Source organism: Lissotriton vulgaris, chromosome 5 (genome assembly GCF_964263255.1).
Source record: "Lissotriton vulgaris chromosome 5, aLisVul1.2, whole genome shotgun sequence".
Classification (NCBI taxonomy): domain Eukaryota; kingdom Metazoa; phylum Chordata; class Amphibia; order Caudata; family Salamandridae; genus Lissotriton; species Lissotriton vulgaris.
Window position 1 is genome coordinate 324,672,282 of NC_141693.1, and position 20,858 is coordinate 324,693,139.

General features: G+C 42.7%; 1 protein-coding gene across 2 annotated transcripts in view; it reads right to left on the minus strand.

Annotated features, from left to right (window-relative positions):
• The window catches only part of MEGF6 (multiple EGF like domains 6), a 1,305,820-nt gene that overhangs the window by 24,210 nt on the left and 1,260,752 nt on the right, over nt 1-20,858 (minus strand). For both annotated transcript variants that reach the window (XM_086921560.1, XM_086921561.1), the window contains 7 exons: nt 20,001-20,129; nt 19,117-19,248; nt 17,624-17,752; nt 15,998-16,123; nt 13,477-13,605; nt 10,363-10,491; nt 1,591-1,719 (listed from right to left, as the gene is read on the minus strand). In XM_086921560.1, coding sequence (XP_086777686.1) covers nt 1,591-1,719; nt 10,363-10,491; nt 13,477-13,605; nt 15,998-16,123; nt 17,624-17,752; nt 19,117-19,248; nt 20,001-20,129 — 903 coding nt within the window. The remainder of the gene's footprint in view (nt 1-1,590; nt 1,720-10,362; nt 10,492-13,476; nt 13,606-15,997; nt 16,124-17,623; nt 17,753-19,116; nt 19,249-20,000; nt 20,130-20,858) is intronic.

Consider the following 20,858-nt stretch of genomic DNA (forward strand, 5'->3'; position numbering starts at 1 on the left):
AGTGAAAAGTTTAATTTACTATTCCAACACCAGTCCCCGTGGACACTAGGGAAGGTATTGGATAGTAAATTAAACTTATTCCCTATCCTAGAGCGCCCCCCAGCGCAATGCATTGTAATGGTTTGCGTTGTAATGACCGCGTTGTAATGGTAGTGCGTTGTAAAAGTTTTGTTGTAAAGGTTGTTCACTACTACAAAGCACATTAGAATACTCTAAATAATTTTCCCTAAGTCCCCCGCTAAGTCACAGTGAAACTCCCAGGCAAAATAACCCTTTTCTATAAAACTATTACCTTGCATCTAATGAAGATATTTATACATTTAAGCTCAGATTCATCAACGTTTCTTATGGTCCGATTCCCAGTCCACCTCTCTGCTTACACAAGTCACACTTGTGTGGGCAAAAAAGGATTTTCTGCAATCATCAGTTAAAGATTCTAGCTCAGAGACTCAGGAGCTATGGATTTTTCAGGTTACAGTGGGCATTTACCCCTAGGCAAACTCTGATGCGTGACCACAGTTTCTACTTTTGTATATGTGTGATGGGGTCGAAAATACGTTATTCCAGTGAGTATAGAGTGGGAGGTGCTTTGCAGGTGTGGGGAATACCCACACACTGTTGTATTTTAATAGTGCAATACATGTGGGAAAGTAGAGGAAGGTATTTCTTCACATGAAACTAGGAGAAAAATGTGCAACTCAATATCTGCCATAACCTATATGCGCAGATTTTCGATTCAGTGAATAATCTTTTTTCAAAGTGTTAGTGTAGAGAGGCATACACCAGAAAAACTACAAAAGTCTTAAGGCTTGATTTAGAGTTTGCTGGATGGATTATTCCGCCCCGTTTGTTCTGAAGTAACTTGTCAGTCAAACTCTAATTTAGAGGACCAAATTTCCCACTAGTGTATGAATGTTACCTTTGAAAATCACAAATAATAACATAACATGTGTATTTGTAAAGTGCACGTTCACCCCAATGAGGTCGCTTGGCTTTAAATAACAGATGTTCATTCTTACCCAACTCAATGGTACTCATTTTATTGACCTCAGATGAGTGAAAGGCTTAGTGGACCTGCCAGGACTTGAACCTGTGACCATAAGGTCAAACACAGCCCTCTGCAGTGCACCCATTAGTCCACTGAGCTACCTGACCTGGCTATATAATGAACAGATCTATGCATCCTTATGCATATCCCAACAGAAATGAAGCTTTCCTTATTTTGCAAGGATTGGGTATTATCAGAAAGGGGTGAGAGCTGCTCAGATAGAAAGCCAAGCTTTAAGACAGGCTGTTACTTTATTGGTTAATCAATATTTGCTTCTATAGTTCCATCATCCCACACATTGAGTCATCTATGCATTTATGCATATGTCCAATTTGCTATCAGTCTGTTTAAGTGAACATGGACATTCTTCTATTACGTATCATGAAAACATAAATTCATCATTTCATTAATTTCCCCTTACTTTCATTATGTTTATTACATCTACACATATTAATCATATTATAATCCATCAATCTCTATATGCATTTATCAACTGCTGCTTCAATGCACTCTATCAATAGGAATGTGGTTTATAATTTTACCCTTTTCACAGTATTCCCCATAGAATCCAGAGGGACACAGGCACTGGCCAGTCACATGGTCACACGTTGCTCCATTTTCACAGTCACACTGCTCTTGACAGTTGAATCCATAGAAACCCGAAGGGCAGGCTGGAAAATATATACAAAAGAACAGATACTGGGCATTCAGTAAAAATAGACTAGGCACTCAAAATAATTCTTTTTTTTACAGTGATTTCAACATGATCCAGTTAGAAAGCATGATACTAATCATGACACATTGCTTCTTGAAGTGAGATTTATGCAATGAAGACAGCAAGATGATAGGAGTGAATCTTTAGAGATTCATGCTAAAAAAGTGAAAATGTTTTCTGTGTTGTATAAAACCTCACTTTCATACATGTCAGGCCCATTCTCTGGCTCTAGTCTCAAAATTGTAGACAAGAAAACTCAAGTGGGGAATTGCAGGGTACACCACGTGATGTCCGATCCTCGCCCATTCGTCAAACCCCATTCACCCCCAACAAAAATCCTATCAGATGGTAGTGATGCGACATCTAACTGATGGGAAGTACAAATTGATCAACATGGGAGAAGATGTTTAGCACTTCATGCAGTAGGGTGAAAGAAGCGTTACGCTCCAGACGCTCGTGGCCATTTCAGACGATAAATCGCCTATGGAGGTGCACCGCCAAATAGGAACTTTATCCTACATAACGGATGTGTGTCATCTTTGTGGACATCCATATATTAAGGCCACGCTAATTTTAATTTAGATAAGGTAAGTAAAATTTTTTAAGAAACATCAGAAAATAGAAATTAAAAAATACACACACGTGTCTGCAAAGCAGAAACTAAGGATTGAAATCCATTCAGTATATCAAAGTAAGAGTATTGGTCTTTGCCCGGCAGAAGGCCAATCAATATACTTTTTGAAGTAATTTTGTGGCAATTCCTGACGAAGGCGCAACTGCGCCGAAATGTGCGTCGAAGAAGATTCATTTTATGCCACTTTTAGTTTTTATTTGGTTTTACATATGTCGTTCATGCATTGAATAATATTGTTGATTTAAAGATTGTATTTCAGAATACCGTTAATCTGATGTTCTTTTAAATGGAATTCATTTTTATATCGTTATTGAATTGAATTAATTGAGATTAACAAAACTTTTTAATAATATTTCTCCTTCTTTCGTTTTTACACTGAGTTTCTTATTATTATACTTTTTATATCACAGTATTATGTTTGACAAATTGACTATTGCAAAGGAATTTATTGCGGATTGTAAAGTTTTAGGGAGCCACGTAAAACAAAAGATAGGAAGAGCAATTCGGAAGGAAGCTTACATTATGTTAGAGCTTCAGGTAATAACATATGAATTACAATATTCCACAAGATAACACTATTAGCAAGTGTTTGTACATGCTGCGTGGTCAGCCGCATTCATGTAGCACCATTCTGGGAGTCGATAGGTTTTCAGAATGATAACTTGCTCTGATTTCTGCACTCTCTCTAGATTATACCACTCTAACTCACATTCAGAGTGAGATTTATCATATTATTGTGTTTCCTTCGAGTCATGCAAGGTAACACCTGGGCAACTTAAAACTAAATCAGATTTACTAAGCAACGCAAGGCCACCTTGCATGGCCCTGCGGTGCTTCGTAAACGTGGAATAACACAAGACAGCGCAAGGTGCTGCCTTGCGTTACTCTGCTCCAGGGAGGCGTTCCATGAGTGGAGCGTAGGTGTTCCCATGCATCCACCCATTGATTTTGACCATTCTCAAATTTACCATGAGTGGTAGACCTGGGAATGAGTAAAAATACAGGGGAGACCTGAGAAGGGTAAATATGTTAATTTCTCCTCGTTTATTCCTCTTTCTGCACCACACTTCCCATAATGCATAGTCTCATCGGAGCCTCCCATCGGCGGGTGTGTCATATGGAAATTGGAGAAGTGTGTCAGCGGGTGCGCACACCGCTTCCGTTAAAGCCCCTGAAGAGAAGCAGATGGAGCTGCGAAACGAGTCAGGCAGATCCATTACGGAGCGGCATCTACAAGTGGATCCCCGTCCTCACCTACATCTAAATCAAGCTGCTGCTCGTGTGCTACTCAAGAGGTGGACAACCTGGAGCGACAATTTACACGCGGCAGTTCAGCCGCGGAGTATGCACCACCTCGTTATCCTTGGGGGCCACGGAAGTGAAACAGCAGCCGTACATGGGATCGAGCACGGGCCCACTTGTGGGGTCCATACAGGACTTGATTGTGTGCTTTCCGCACCACACTTCCCATAATTCACAGTCTCATCGGAGCCTCCCATCGGCGGGTGTGTCATATGGAAATTGAAGAAGTGTGTCAGCGGGTGCGCACACCGCTTCCGTTAAAGCCCCTGAAGAGAAGCAGATGGAGCTTCGAAACGCGTCGGGCAGATCCATTACGGAGCGGCATCTACAAGCGGATCCCCGTCCTCACCTACACATAAATCAAGCTGCTGCTTGTGTGCCACTCAAGAGGTGGACAACCTGGAGCGACAAAATGCAAAGTTAAATATTCTTACCATACCAAACCATAACGTCACTTTAACCATTGTTTTTTCAGTGAATGTCTAGTTTTTTTAACGTTTAATATTTTATTACCATAAACTACGCCAACTCCATGTCAAGCCTAACATCTAACTCCTTACGGGCAGACAACCACCGCCACACATGCCCTTCGGCCATGTGCATTGTGAGGTTGGCCGTGGGGCCTGGCCACAACCTCAGGCCTTACACAGCCTTCCACTGCGCAGAGCATGGAGTTACGCTTGATAATCTATTGTTACAATATAAAGGGTGCCATTTTGAGTAAGGCTCACCTACTGACTTTGTCAAAGTGCCCAAAGTGCCAGCACACCAAAATTAAAAAATGGGCACATTGGGGTGTGTGTGTGTGTGTGTATGTGTATGTGTATATATATATATATATATATATATATATATATATATATATATATATATATATATATATATATATATATATATATATATATATATATATATATATATATATATATATATATATATATATATCGATTCAAGGTGCCCCAAAGCAAAGGGAGACGCGACTCCAGGAGGAAAAGAAAACCATTTCTTTTATTCAGCACAATCACGCCAGCAGCCCTTGTCTTTATAAGTTCCTGACGCGTTTCGCTGCACCTGCAGCTTTTTCATAAGGGGAGGGGCACAGGCAGGGATCCGGTTCAATTATTTAACAGTTCATTACCCACTTGAATGCTGGGATTTGAAGTTCAAAATCTTCCCTATAGGTAGGGTCCGTTTCCTTGTCACATTTCTTTATCAGCCCCAATATTATAAAAGTTCTTGGTCTGCGAAGCTGTGACCCTTCACAGCCGGTCGGCGAGAGGATGGCTTTATTGGAATCACGCAACCAGCCTTTGAGCCCACTGGAGGGCCAAGAACTTTTATAATATTGGGGCTGATAAAGAAATGTGACAAGGAAACGGACCCTACCTATAGGGAAGATTTTGAACTTCAAATCCCAGCATTCAAGTGGGTAATGAACTGTTAAATAATTGAACCGGATCCCTGCCTGTGCCCCTCCCCTTATGAAAATGCTGCAGGTGCAGCGAAACGCGTCAGGAACTTATAAAGACAAGGGCTGCTGGCGTGATTGTGCTGAATAAAAGAAATGGTTTTCTTTTCCTCCTGGAGTCGCGTCTCCCTTTGCTTTGGGGCACCTTGAATCGATTTACTGCGGCAGGCTCCGTGCCGCGGGAGAAGCACCGCCTGGAACTTGAAACCGGGTCTGCGAAGCTGTGACCCTTCACAGCCGGTCGGCGAAAGGATGGCTTTATTGGAATCACGCAACCAGCCTTTGAGCCCACTGGAGGGCCAAGAACTTTTATAATATTGGGGCTGATAAAGAAATGTGACAAGGAAACGGACCCTACCTATAGGGAAGATTTTGAACTTCAAATCCCAGCATTCAAGTGGGTAATGAACTGTTAAATAATTGAACCGGATCCCTGCCTGTGCCCCTCCCCTTATGAAAAAGCTGCAGGTGCAGCGAAACGCGTCAGGAACTTATAAAGACAAGGGCTGCTGGCGTGATTGTGCTGAATAAAAGAAATGGTTTTCTTTTCCTCCTGGAGTCGCGTCTCCCTTTGCTTTGGGGCACCTTGAATCGATTTACTGCGGCAGGCTCCGTGCCGCGGGAGAAGCACCGCCTGGAACTTGAAACCGGGTCTGCGAAGCTGTGACCCTTCACAGCCGGTCGGCGAGAGGATGGCTTTATTGGAATCACGCAACCAGCCTTTGAGCCCACTGGAGGGCCAAGAACTTTTATAATATTGGGGCTGATAAAGAAATGTGACAAGGAAACGGACCCTACCTATAGGGAAGATTTTGAACTTCAAATCCCAGCATTCAAGTGGGTAATGAACTGTTAAATAATTGAACCGGATCCCTGCCTGTGCCCCTCCCCTTATGAAAAAGCTGCAGGTGCAGTGAAACGCGTCAGGAACTTATAAAGACAAGGGCTGCTGGCGTGATTGTGCTGAATAAAAGAAATGGTTTTCTTTTCCTCCTGGAGTCGCGTCTCCCTTTGCTTTGGGGCACCTTGAATCGATATATATATATATATATATATATATATATATATACATATACATATATATATATATATATATATATATATATATATATATATATATATATATATATATATATATATATATATATATATATATATACACATACACATACACACACACACACACACCCCAATGTGCCCATTTTTGAATTTTGGTGTGCTGGCACTTTGGGCACTTTGACAAAGTCAGTAGGTGAGCCTTACTCAAAATGGCACCCTTTATATTGTAACAATAGATTATCAAGCGTAACTCCATGCTCTGCGCAGTGGAAGGCTGTGTAAGGCCTGAGGTTGTGGCCAGGCCCCACGGCCAACCTCACAATGCACATGGCCGAAGGGCATGTGTGGCGGTGGTTGTCTGCCCGTAAGGAGTTAGATGTTAGGCTTGACATGGAGTTGGCGTAGTTTATGGTAATAAAATATTAAACGTTAAAAAAACTAGACATTCACTGAAAAAACAATGGTTAAAGTGACGTTATGGTTTGGTATGGTAAGAATATTTAACTTTGCATTAAAAAACCTTGGCTATTCACTGAAAGAAGGTAAGGTTAAAGGAATGTTATAGTTAGGTGAAAAACATAATATTATAAACAATCAAAATCACTGAAATTCACTAGGTATAATTATCTCAAGTAACTACAACTCGTGCCCTAAAGTAACTATAACTTGCATCCTTGCCATGCACTGCTTATGACCTCACATATTACGTCACTCATGATATGTTCTATGACACCATTGATAACATCAATGCTAAATTTTAAATGACACCATTGATGACAATGCAAAGTTAGATATTCTTACCATACCTAACTATAACGTCTCTTTAACCTTGTTTTTTTCATAAATATATACTCAATAAAAAAACAAAGGTGAAGTGAGGTATTCACTGAAAAAACAAAAGGTTAAAGTGACATGATAGTTAGGTGAAAATGTCAACGACGACGTAATGTTTTGAACTAAAATAAAAAACAGAAATTCACCAGTTATAGTTAGCTGAGCTAGCTATACCTTGTGCCCGCCATACAATGCTTATGACCTCACATATTACATCATATGTTACACGTTTTATGATAACATTCATGACATCACTGTTGAACATTCAGCCATTTTTGAGTTAACAGTTCTTACAAAAGTCTATGGAAAATACATGGAGATTTTGTGTTTTGGGACCCCCTTTCTTTTTTGCCCCCCCCTTGACTATTCACTCCAATCCTTTCCATGTACAAAATAGGCAAAAAAGAACATATTTTGGGAATGTTTCGTGGAGATTTGTCAAACGGCACCAAAATTATTAGTAAAACAAAATAGGCATTTCCTATGGAAAGGCAGACCTGACTAAACTTTCCCCAAAAAATGTTTTCACCTCAGCTCCTAAATGGAAAGTTTTTTTGGGAGTCCATCAAGTGGGGACGAAAAAAAATGGGGTCCCAAAATGTGTGTTCCTCATTCACTTTTCCATAGGAACTTTAGACAGCTCAAACTGCTGAAAGGATTTACACAAAATTTGGCAGAAAGCTAGATCTCAGTCCAAAAAGAGTGCTTTTTGTTGTACATCCGTTAAGTAGATTTTGAGGAGTTAAGGCTCAACAACATTATATATTTCACGCCACGAGCCGACAGATCTTTTGGAAAGATCTGATTGGCTACCACCACATCAACAGCAATGTGGCAGCAGCCATCTTGGGACTCAATCCCAAATCCTAAAAAAACGCAAACAAAAAGAAGACATTGGGGACAGGGTAGGGATGTCCCAACCCACTGGGCCTTCCACGTGTGTAAACAGAAATACCGGGGCCCATGGGCCGGCACATTTTCAATTTAGGGGGAGCGCCTGCCCACCTTCCCAAGTCTCTAAGAGGCCCCTGGGAGCCCATCCCTAGGCCAGAGATTTAAATGAAGGGGAAGGGGAGCCATGTGGCCCCACTCCCAAAACCTGTAAAGGCCCCAGAGCAGTGTCAGGGCAATCTGTCATTTGGGGGCCGAGAAAAAGTGGGGTGAAAAAAAAGTGTGTTTCCCATGTTAGTTCCCAATGGTATTTTGAACACGACTACAGCTCAAAGCGCTGGACGGAATTATAGTACATTTGGCAGAAAGCTAGCTCTTAATCTAGAAAGAGTGCTTTTTGGTATTTGGTGTTAATCCATTCAGGAGTTTTTGACTTATTGAAAGAAATCTAAGTTTTATATCTAGGGACGTGTAGGCTCTGCTAACCTTTCTGATCTTGTGCTGAGATCTGATTGTTTGGCAACACTTCAAGCAGGAAGTATTGTCAGCCATCTTGGGAAGCGGCTTCAGCCCAGTCCCCAATCCCAGAATTTATTTATTTTTAAAGTAAAGGGGTAAGAATACCCTGACATCTTAATTCTGGTTGTGCCCCCCCCCCCCTAGGACAAAACAGTATTTTAAAAAAAGATTTCACCAAAAATTGCAGCAGAACTGTGACTCTGGAGGGGAAACAAAAAAAAGCATGGGCTCCTGTGCTTGTTTTGGAAAAAAGCCCCGGTGGGCTAGGCCCCAAGGGCACCTAGCCAGGGCTTTATCTATAAGAGAGGAGGGGGTCTCACAGGCCTCCCCTCCTGTGACTCTATTTGCCCTGGGGACCACCACAACATTGATGGGGTGGGGTTGTACCCACCCCCAGCCCCGGGGACTTAGAGCTCCCAGGGGCTAATTAACATCTAATGTGGGGACCACAGATCACCCCAGGTACCAGGGACCACCACCTCCCTGGGACCAAAGATTTTTTTAAACAATGGGAGAGGGGCCACATAGGGCCCCAGGGAACACCACCTCCCCGGGGTCGACTCTGAAAATTAAAGAAGGGGAGGATGCATCCCCCCTTCTGGAGCTATACATGGCCCGGGGGACGGCCACCACTCGGGCCGGTCCTGCTATGTCTTGGGGTGCCCACCTCAGGACATAGCTGTTTGCTTCTGCTTTGCAGGAGTTGTGACAACTCCCGCCAAGCAAAAGCAAACACTTTGGCTCCAGTGGGCGGGAGCTGTCAAAGTGCTCCCACCTTCTGGAAGCAGACGTTTCAGTTTTTTCACTGTGCGCACACATGCGGGCAGGGAAAGAGATGGAACTTTTGCTCTTGCATACAAGTAGCTGCATTTGCAGCAGCTCCCTGTGTGCAATAGCAGTGCCGGCTACCACAGGAGGCAGCAAGCCGGCTCGGTTCACTGGGGCCTTGAGTCTCCCCCGCGGTCCTGATTCTGTACACTGGGTTCCCTGGGTGAGCTCCAGGGCATCCAGGAGACATGGCTGGACCCTGAGGGATGGGGTCCCTCTCTTTAAATAATATATATTTAAGCTTCCTCATGTCATTAGTGATGTAATATGTGAGGTCATAAGAAGTGCATTACGGGGGCATAAGTTAAGGTAAGCTTAGCTAACCATAACTGCTGAATTTCACTGGTTTTTTAAGTGAATTTAAATATATACCTCTATATCTATCTATCTATCTATCTATCTATCTATCTATCTATCTATCTATCTATCTATCTATCTATCTATCTATCTATATATATACATATATATATATATATATATATATATATATATATATATATATATATATATATATATATTCCAAACACGAGTTGCCCACAAACGGTGAAGCCACACCACAGCGTGTTAATTCGTTTAATCCAAGGAGTACATCAGCCTGGTTTCAGCACACCAATATTGCCAAACGCGTTTGCGTGCCAGTGATCAAGAGCACGTTAGATGCTTGAAACGCGTTTGGCTTTCTGGGATGCCTGCTGCTTACTGCATTTCCTGCTGCCTGTGACTGTTTGATGCAGTAACCCTTACCTGTGCGACTTCTTCTAGGGGGCAACCTTGTTGGAAAGATATATATATATATAAAAATAGATATAGATATATATATATATATCAAAAGATATATGCAAAGACTATAAATTTCACCAACGTTACATGGCAATGTTACTGAGGTTCGACGTTCTAAAGGAGTGCATTTACATGCCATACACAAACAAGGATGTTACAAAAAGCTGCATACTGCGACTGCTGTTTTGGAATGGCATGCTAAATAAATGTCCCTCAATGAACATGCATTTCTATACTGACATTCTGCCTTTTGTTAACTAAGAATGAGTGAAGGGAAAACTTACCATGTTGGCAAGAAGGTCCATAAAACCCTTGGGTGCAGTTGCAGGCTCCAGTTACTCGGTCGCAACTTGCATTATTGTTGCAGGCACACTCCTGCTTGCAGTCTGGACCATACTTTCCAGCAGGACATTCTATGAGAAATACATACTATTTACTCAAAGTACAAAGAGCAAGGCAATATATTTTATTTTATTTGTGGGCAGCAGGTTACAGGTAAAGGTATGCTTCTGCCTTTGAAGATTACAGGAAATGGTATGGTCCTGCCCAAGTAGGTTAAAGGTAATGGTATGATACTGCCCAGGCAGGTTAGAGGGAACAGGAGGGATGAATAAAAGAACTACGGGGCATATTAGCAACAAATAGCGATAATTATTGCTAAATGCTCTTAGCGCATTTTTTATAGCCGCCTATCGCCGCATATTATCGCAGAGATAACGTGCTATTAGCAACGATTATCTCCAAAGCGATAAAATATCGGGCGATAGCGGCTCAATGCGTGAATATCGCTGAAAATCCAGCGATATTCAGGCATTATCGCTAATGGGGACTTAACCTGAATATCCACCTCCCATTGGATATACAGGTTAAGTCATGGTCTGAGCAGGCGTTAGGTTCTGGCGATATTCACGCTTAGTGGGATTTTTTTAATCGCTTCGCCTGCCTTTCTAATAGGCGATAGCGGTGTTAGCGACTGCTTTCAGTTGCCAACAGGTTGGGCACGCCCACTTTGCATGTCATTAGCGATAAATATTGCTGACATGCAAAGCGAGCCCCAAACTTGTAGCTATCGCCTATAAGCTGCCGCTAACTGCTGTTAGCGACAGCTTGCTAATAGGGCGATAAAAATATCGCTGCTTTAGCGGGAAAAAGTCCAGCTAAAGCGGCGATATCGTCCTTGCTAATATGCCACCACGTATGAGGAAAAGTACAAGATGAGCAGTGGTGAAGCTATTACAAAAAGAGTGAAGCAACAGGACTGAAGATGTAGTGTATTGTATCACAACATTCAAAGAAAGGCATTTTCATGAGAAAACACATGTGGAATCAGCAAGGAGTTGGAGAGCTAAAGCACCAATGTTATATTAAAGACTGAAAGCACTAATTTGAAATTGATGAGAATCTCATTCTATAATGAGGTTACAAAGGAGGAGAAGGTGTATCTTTGTACCTTCAATTTTTCTTCTCATGCTAATTTCTAGTATACTTTCTATAATCATCTGATTTGGTGCTTAGTGCGGGATAGATATGACCAGTTAGAGGTTTTCCTCTGAGTACTTTATTGCCGCTTTAGCGGGAATTTTTCCCGCTAAAGCGGCGATAATTGTATCGCCCTATTACCTAGCTGTCGCTAACACCAGTTAGCGACAGCTAGTAGGAGATAGCGGGCATTTAGGTGCTCACTTTGCATGTCAATGATAATTATAGCTAATGACACGCAAAGTGGGCGTGCCTAGATATTAGCGACTGGAAACAGTTGCTTACATCTTTATCTCCTATTACCACCTTTTGGAAATAATCGAGCTAAGCGCGATTATCTTCCAAAGCTAACGCCTGGCCTGAGCTGTTCTTAGCCATGTTATCCAATGGTAGGTGGATAACATGGCTAAGAGCATTTGCTCGGTAATGCATGAATATCGCTGACTTTACAGCGATATTCATGCATTTCGGCCGATTTTTATCGCTTAGGAGATAAACCTTGATAATATCAAGGCTCCTAAGTGATAAAAATAGGCGAAGCTCGGCGATATTATTTTGCCCGCTAACCAAGCTTAGCGATAATTATCGCTATAGCTTGGTAATATGCCCCTGGGTACTGTGAAAATTAATTGTGGCCCAATTTTAAATGCATGATGGCTTTTAATGCTGTATGGGGTAGAGGTATAGGATCCCTGTGAACAAGGAATGTCCCCATCAGTGTGTGAGAACCTGGGCGTGCAAATTTCCATGGAAGGTAAGTGCTTTTATCTTGCAGAAGAGACTGATCTGCTACTATGATAGCCCAGCTACATCGGCTGATCCTTGAAAGGTCAATTCGATTTGGAAGCCTAAGAATTGGACTTTTGTGAAGGGTGCATAAGAAACATGCAGATTGTATATTATTGAGCCTGTTCTTAATCTATAGTTGCAGCTTGCCTCTGTTGAGAAGAAAAAACTCCGTTTTGTTTGTGGGAATCAGTTCTAAATATATCCCTTTCTTGCAAGATATTGTGGCAAAGCAGTGTCTTGACGGTTCCCTATTCAAAGAGGACTATTCTTTGAGACAGAGCTGCATATCGCTCACATACTAATGCATCGTATTGTCTTATGTGGCGTAAAAAAAAAATAATAACAGTGGGCCCGATTCACAAAATGAACTATATACCAAATATACCAAAAGTAGTAAGTGCATTCTGTGAATGCCAAAAGTAGTAAGTTCATTCTGTGAATACCAAAAGTAGGAAGTGCAATCTGTGAATACCAAAACAGTAGTAAGTTTAGGATTGAGTCTTAAATTCATTCTGTGAATCGGGCCCCTTGTGTACCAAGTGACCGAAGAAATTGTGTTTTGTTCTTTATGGGATTAATACATAAATTTCTGCCTTGTGTACATGTGTTTCTTTCCCTACCATGGAGGTCACAGATACTCATTAATAACCAGCTATACTTTTCAGATTAACTCAAATGAGAATGGAATGCCCCATCATATGCATGCATACCTAATAAGGAAAATTGTTTAACACCAAAAGTTTCCCTCCATGCTCTGGTAAAGTGTGCTCAAATATTATCACATAAACAGGCAAAACGGTTTATGCAGACTCGAGGTTTAATCCTCATGACCAAGGTAGTTGTTATTGACTTCATGCAAATTTGATGGATCACAACTTGTGTTAATGTCCCAACAACTTGTGAACTAGTAATATCTATCTTATTTTAGATTGTCTATGACCACAGAAAAAGTAATGGAGGTTTCACTGAGATTCATGATGAAGACAGACTGTGACACACATTGCGATGTGGGAGGTGTGTTTCTGTCTTAAGGCAGGCAAGTCAACCAGGTATTGGTTAGAAAGTCATGGCATCTAAACCAAAACAACAAAAGTACCTCAAAGTTTAAAAGAGGAGAACATTTAGCTTACCAAGGTTACAGGTTGGCCCTGTCCATCCCAGGCCACAGGAGCATGATCCGTCCACTGGACTGCAGACACCGCCGTTCCTGCAGGAACAGCTCTGCTGACAATTGGTGCCATACTGGTTGCTTGAGCACACTGAAAGAAGAGGGGTCCATACATAAAAAGGCTTAGGTAATGCCACAGACTCTAACACTGCAGACAATCGGGCTTTGATTGGTTAGAAGATGTAGTGAGGGGGACAGAAGTTGACATTGGTCATGCTACAGCCCCTATTGGTAGAATATGCTCTGAGCTGACATGCGGTTTCTCTGGAAAAGCAGGAAATAAACTAATCTCACAATTCTGCTTCTGTGATGTGGTGATCACAGGGTGCATCTAGATACACCCAATGAAGTGGAAAGAAGGTACAGAATGAAAATCCATCTTGGCAGAGCTGAAGGGCAGAGAGGTGAAGGAAGATGAAAAATACAATAAGGATATGTTGGAAAGGTAAATTAATAATCACAAATCAACCATCTGAAGGTATTTTTGCAGAAATATGATAACTAATATGAGCCACTAAAAGACATTCAGACAACAAAGACACAGGTCAATGTAAGTGTTGGTGAGCACTGGAATAGTGCACAGATGAGGTATTGATCAGGTTCTGGCAGAAGTGGAAGTTAATTCCGGTCAACTAGCAGTTGCAGCTACTGCTTGAAACTCTGTTTTTCAAAGAGCGGTGAAACAAAACAAACATAACATGTAAGTAATTTAAGATGCAGCAATCAGAGCAGAAGATGAGGTGGGGTGACTGCCACCTCTTGCAGATATTGGAATTGACTGCCGGCAGATGGCTGGCAAACCTAGTGGGAATGAACGGGAAAGCTCTCTTTGCCAAGGGAACTACTGTCTTGTGGGTCAATGAAAGCCATGGACCGTTCCAGAGGCGGACATTGAACATGGACACTAAGCTCCCAATGGGCAACATTCTATCCTCAACCTCTCTGTGCGCAAGAAAGCATGCTGTCCAGACCCTAGATCAGGGGTCTCCAAACCGGTCCTGGAGGGCCGGATCCATGCCAGATTTTTAAAATAACTACATGTATCTCAATGGGGATATCCAAAAAATCTGGCATGGATCCGGCCCTCCAGGACCGGTTTGGAGACCCCTGCCCTAGATATTCAGACAGGACTTGGTCAATCTGGGAAAAAGTGGCCGTCGTCCTATCTTAGAACTCACTCTAGAGCAGTACAATTTATTTGAGCTCCTTCGGCAGAGGTGTTAGTAAAAAACAGAACTCATAGTTTTGAGGAGTATGCACAAGGCTGGCTCAGGTTTTCCTCCTCATGAGGTGCACAGAAGGACTAGAGGCAGTAAATTATCTGCTGTCCCTTCCCTTTGTTATGTCCCAACTCCTTCCTCCCCTGTAGCGATGGTGCTTTGGATTGGCTATACAACCCCAAGGAGTGCTACCTTTTCTCTCTTTTCCCTTTCTGACTACTACTTTTACCCTCTTCCCAGTTAAGGCATCTCACCCAGGGTAACTTTTGGTGGAGCTCTTTACACAGATCAAGCCACATGTATTGACTTTGTCAATGCTTTATTTTTTGTGTGTGGAAGTTTTATATAGTTCAAACTCGACCCGAAGGTATCAGAGTGCTTTACATGAGCACCAGGTGCGTTACAGAGGGACATATTCATTTTGTTAGGCACGGGGAGTGATTTGCCCAGAATCACAGAATGTCGAGGGTACCTGCCAAGGCTCGAACCCAGGGGCTGGGGAGGAGCATCACCCCTCTGCCTTTCAGCATTGCAAAAAAGGAAAATTAACCCCTTTGATGCGGCCGCGATTCCCCTGGTGTGCTGTAAACAGCACGAACAGGGGCGGGCCGTGACGAACCCCAGCCGTCATGAGCACACGAGCACCGTAGTGCATGACGGCTGGGGTTCGTCATCAGCACCGAAGGGGTTAAAATAATAACAACATCATGTTATTATCATTTTATTTTTCTGTGCTGGGGCAGTTTTGCGGGCGGGGTTGGGCTCTGGAGGGGGGAGGAGTGGTGACACCCTCCTAAGTGCCCATTCATGCACAATTAGCATGTTCTGCACCAAGGCTGCATTATAGCCTAGGTGGAGAACATGCCCAGGCTTCCATTTCCCATCTGAGCACCGAACCACAGGGCTCAGACCAATCACAACACGTTGTAATTGGCTTAGGGGAGCCTGGGTACTTACCAATCACAACGCTGCATTTCAGTGTTGTGATTGGCTCAAGAGAGCCAATTCTGCTTCCTGTTCCAGCAGAAGCCAGAAATAAGACTGAAGAGAGACTGTGGACAACCAGTTTGCTGGACGGCCGACAGGTAAGTGATTTTTTTAAAGAACAAAATTCTCCCGCCCTCACCGCCCCGTCCCACTGCTTGTTTGCGAGACCAGCGCGACTGCTCAAACCCAGTTCCCCAGCTTCAAGGTCAACCGCTCTAGCCATTGGGCCACATCCTCTCCCCTTGCTTGCTTTTTATTGTAGTGAACAATACTTACCATGTTCACAATTCAAGCCAGTTCTTCCAGCCGAACAGATGCAGCCACCAGTCACTGGGTGGCATGGGGCTCCATTGCAGGAGCAGACATGGGCACAGTCTTTACCAAAGCGACCGGCGGGGCATGCTGCGGAAAGAGAAGACAATGAAAGAGGCAGCAGAAATCATTGCGAAAATATGACTAGTGGTGGTATGGAGATGAGTAGGAAAATACCACTTGCAATTAAATTGCACAAGAACACAAACATATAAATAGCATCTGCATTTAGCGAGAGCTAATGTATTATGTGCTCATTTATAAATAAATGGGAGTTGAGCTCTCATTTGAGCACATAGCAGTTCCCCTGATAGACCAGACAATAAATTAAGTGTAGTGTATGGCCCTCGGGTCAACATGGCTACCCAAATGGAAACTGCCTGAACGTGAACAAGGCCCTTGTTCGGGATGCTAACCTGAAAAAAATAATTAAAGCATGATTTCATCTTTTTTATGGTTGCTGTTTTAGTTTTTGGCACTCTAATCACAGAAGACACTGTTTCTTGTTCGCCACTCAATTTCAGAATGTGCCGGTGTCATTTCCTAGTCACAGGGCATGGTTCTTACATTTATTATCCAGTGATGAATGGCACGCTGCCTGTCTTTAGTGTTTAATTCTGTTTAGAAAACAAATACCAGTTCTCAATGTTAAGGCAAAGGCATCCAATGCAGTCCCACTGCTGACCATCCATTTTTTCTCTCCGCCATTTTGTGCCCTCACAACACTGACAACACACATATAAATTAAAATACTTCCCATTGACCACGGCACCACCCTATAACCCCACCATCTTGATAAAATTAACTGCTGAGTACTAGCTTCTTTGTCCTCATGCGACTGTTACCTTTCCTACCATATAGAATTTATATATTACCTGGCCCCAGAGTAGATAAAATTATGACAAGGTGGAAGACACTTTGAGGTGCAGAGGATAAGACATGCTAGCAGGAAACCTTAGCTGGCACTGGCTGTAGCCACTGGGTCTTGGGCTCGTGGCTAGATGGGGTCTTTTAAGTATTTCATCTTTCAAAAACAAATCAATCTCTAGCATCTGCATCAATGGGTAAGTCTGCAACTTCTCCTCGGCCATCCACAAGCGCTGCGTCCAACTCAATGTATTGCTTCTCTTCTATTTCAATGTCTCTACAATCTAGGGCGGTCATTCTAGGGCTATATGTGTGTCTTGAAGATCATGAGGAAATTATTTTTTTCATTTCCACTTCAATTTAACCCCTTCCATGCTGATGACGGAATCGCTCCGTCATCAGCTACAGTTGAGCTGTGCTGATGACGGAGCGGTTCCGTCATGGCCCGGCCGCCGCGCCTGCGCGGCGCTGATTTCGCGCCTGCGCGGGCGTTCTAAAGAGCGGGGCGGGTCATGACGGAACCGCTCCGTCACCAGCACAGCTCAACTGTAGCTGGTGACGGAGCGGTTCTGTCACCAGCATGCGGCGGCCGCGCGGCCGCCCCGCCCCTTTAGCGCTGCGGCGGAATAGCCGCCGCAGCGAAGGGGTTAAAGACCATGACTGGTTGATTGCAGTTTAGGTAACATCAAACAATGCTGCATTTCATGGAAGAACAGGACTCACCCACACTACAGTCTGCTCCGAGGTAGCCTTCTGGACACTGGCATGTTCCTGTATTGGTCTCACACTGCCCGCCGTTCTTGCAGGTACATGTCCGATCACAGTTGGGACCATAATGTCCAGCTGAGCATCCTGGGAACGTGAAAACAAAAAAGATCAAGAAAGATTTTGGAGTTACCTGGAAATCTCCACTTCTGACATACATGTCCACATATTTATCACAACTCATTGTTTGGCACACGTTATGCACATCTTATTCAGAAAAGCAGGCAGAATGACTCCCCTATGGCATCCAGCTGAATACATTTTTATTGTAGTTGTTATTGACATTTGTCTCAATTTGCCACCGTTACGGTATTGCAGCTGTAGTCAAACTCTCCAAGCGGTCGTAAGTTATCGATCGCAGACCGCATCCTGATTGGGCTTGTGCAGAAATGCCCCTTGTGAAGAGTGTCTATGCCAGGTGAATATTGGAAAAACTCACAAACCATGACAAGAAGATGATCTATAGGGAACTCATGGGTAACTGAACTATTCTGTTATGATATTGCCATCAACATCAAACCATTCACTAGGAGGCAGGTAAATCAGGTGGGATGCCCAAAAGAGTGTTACATTTTTACAATCTAGAAAAACGTACACTGAACACTAAATAATTCATTGTTGGGTACCTTAGGTGTGCTGTTTTAAAAAAATGATTTCCTAAAGATAAAATCATTCACTACGGGTGAGTTTCAAACCCACCGAAGAGTGTTTTTCAAGTTTAAAATTAAGTACTGGCTCACACAATCAATCACGTGCACAGACCAACTTCTGGCTATAACATGAAACTCCAATCCACTCTCAATATTGTGTATTGGAATTATTGGGTTTCTTCATTCACAACCAGATTTGTCAATGCCAATAGGTCTCACCTATGCAAGAGCGATTGGCATGGCAATGTGTTTTTGCCTTGTTGTACACCATTGTGGCTGCTGTTCAGCATGGCTAAAAGTTACTGGTGTGGCATGGAGTGGGGTGCGGTGGGATAGATTGGAGTGGGGTAGATTGGGATAGAGGTGAATAGGAAAGTTTGGTGTAGAGTGGAGTGGGAGTACAATGGAGTTGGCTGATTGGCTTAGATTGGAGGGGGGTATATTGTGGTGGAAAAAATGAGAAAATGTTGTACAATGTATAAAAATAACTTACAGCTGGATTAGAATATATAAAGCATACCATCAACCAGTTTTTGCTCATTTCCCTCTAACCCAATAAATAGCTTCCTTTGAAAACAAAAAAATATTAATAGTGTACAAATAAAAAAGATACGCCAAAAAGACTCTCGAAACTGATAATAAAGTAGCGGTTTTGTTTTCTCCACGTTCTACTCTGTTTTCTCTATTCTTTTACTGTTATACTCCCTGCGTCCCGTGGAATTATTCTCTACAGAGACAGAACATTTTTCATTTTCCCCGAGTGTGGATAGTGTTTTCCCCCTGCTATAGTAGTGAACTTACTTTTCTGGCAGAGATGGCCTTGGTAACCAGGTGCACAGACACACTCCCCAGTGATTGGGTGGCAGTTTTGATTTTCTCCGGGACACTGGCAGGCCTGGCCACAATTCACACCAAAGGTCCCTGGCAAACAGGCTGTGGAAAAAAGAATAGTAATACCACCAAACAATAAGCAAACCATCCATTGATGCATTTATACAATTTTTAAACAATATTGCATTTTACAACATATAACCATTGATATTCTAAGAACTGGAATTTTTAGTCACTATTCAAAACTCCTCTCTATTTGATTCATCTAGCTTTATGTGTCTGCCAAATTAAAGTTCTGAATGTATTGAATAATTTGCACATCGTATTATTTGCGATACCCAGGCAACAAAATGATGGCAGCCCCTGTAGATTGTGAAGCAGAGTCTCACATATTATAAAACTTTTCATTGGGCTTGGGCTGAACAGAAGTCCCTCTGATGGATTGGCCTCGAGAGAGGGTGGGGGTTCTGAAAGGTTGGGGCCACCTTGCACAGCAGGGGCTGCAGGGGCATGTGTTACTCCCTTCCCAAGCATTTTAACACATGCACACTTCAGAGCACGATTAAGGAGTTGACCATTTATTCCAAGTCAACATGTATAAGGCCTGATGATGCACAGTACTTCTAAAAGAAAATAGGGGTTTAGGGTGGCTACACTAGAGGATTTAAGGAAATGATTGAGCGTCTTTGTAGGTGGAATAATCCAAATGTTGTTGTTGGGGTCACAAACCAATTAGCATTCAAACATTCCCTTATAACAGTACTATTGTTTTTATAAGTCTATCCCCAGCTAAATATATGTGTTGCACATTTGTCTATCAAAAGCAACTGCGGAGATCACTGTTGACCGCTTACATTGGTCACATCCGTTGCCTGTGAATCCAGGTGGACAGCCACACTCCCCTGTGATGTGGTTGCAGGGTGTTCCAGGAGGACACCGGCAGAGTCCGGCACAATTCTTTCCATAGGATCCAGGTAGACAGGCTACAGACACAAAGCAGAGAGTTGCTCATGGTTATTAATTGGTACATACTACTGAATGGTTTGCATGGCCATTGTGCGAGTTACAGATTATGGTCTTATGGCTGCATGCGCTCTCACCTGCAAGAGATATTGTATACAACAATAGGCTTTTAGCCCACCCATTGCTTAACAATTGTTGGCTTCATTGTCGCTCTTATTTGCTGCCTTCTAATTGGCCACCGCATGCTGGCTTCACATCCTCTTCTTTCGGCTGGAGCATGGACCAAGTACTGATTGCTCAAGTTTGATCGCTGTCCTTCCGTTGCTCAAGCTGTGATTGAGGCACTACTTTTAAACTTTCTTCTTCCCCATCATTCTTGTTGAACCTCTTGTCATTTGTAGATTACTATTCCACACACTCTTAAAAGAAGCCCTTTGACCCTATGACTGTTTATTGAGACAACAGATAGTATCTGCTTTTATTGTGACTACAGATGTTATAAGCTTCCAAGTGTATTTTGACTAAGATGTGGACATGGGAGCAATTACTTTCTATGTATTATATGATTTTTTGCCAAATGTGATATTTCTTTCTTTTTCACTCATGGGGATGTAAACTGATTTGCTCAGAATTGCAAGGGTGTTGTGGTGAGACCTAATAAGCATTGACAAAGCCAATAAGTCTCGCCTTTAAGAACATTACGTCTATCAAAGCCTTTTTTTCATGCTGTACATAATGGGCATGGCTGA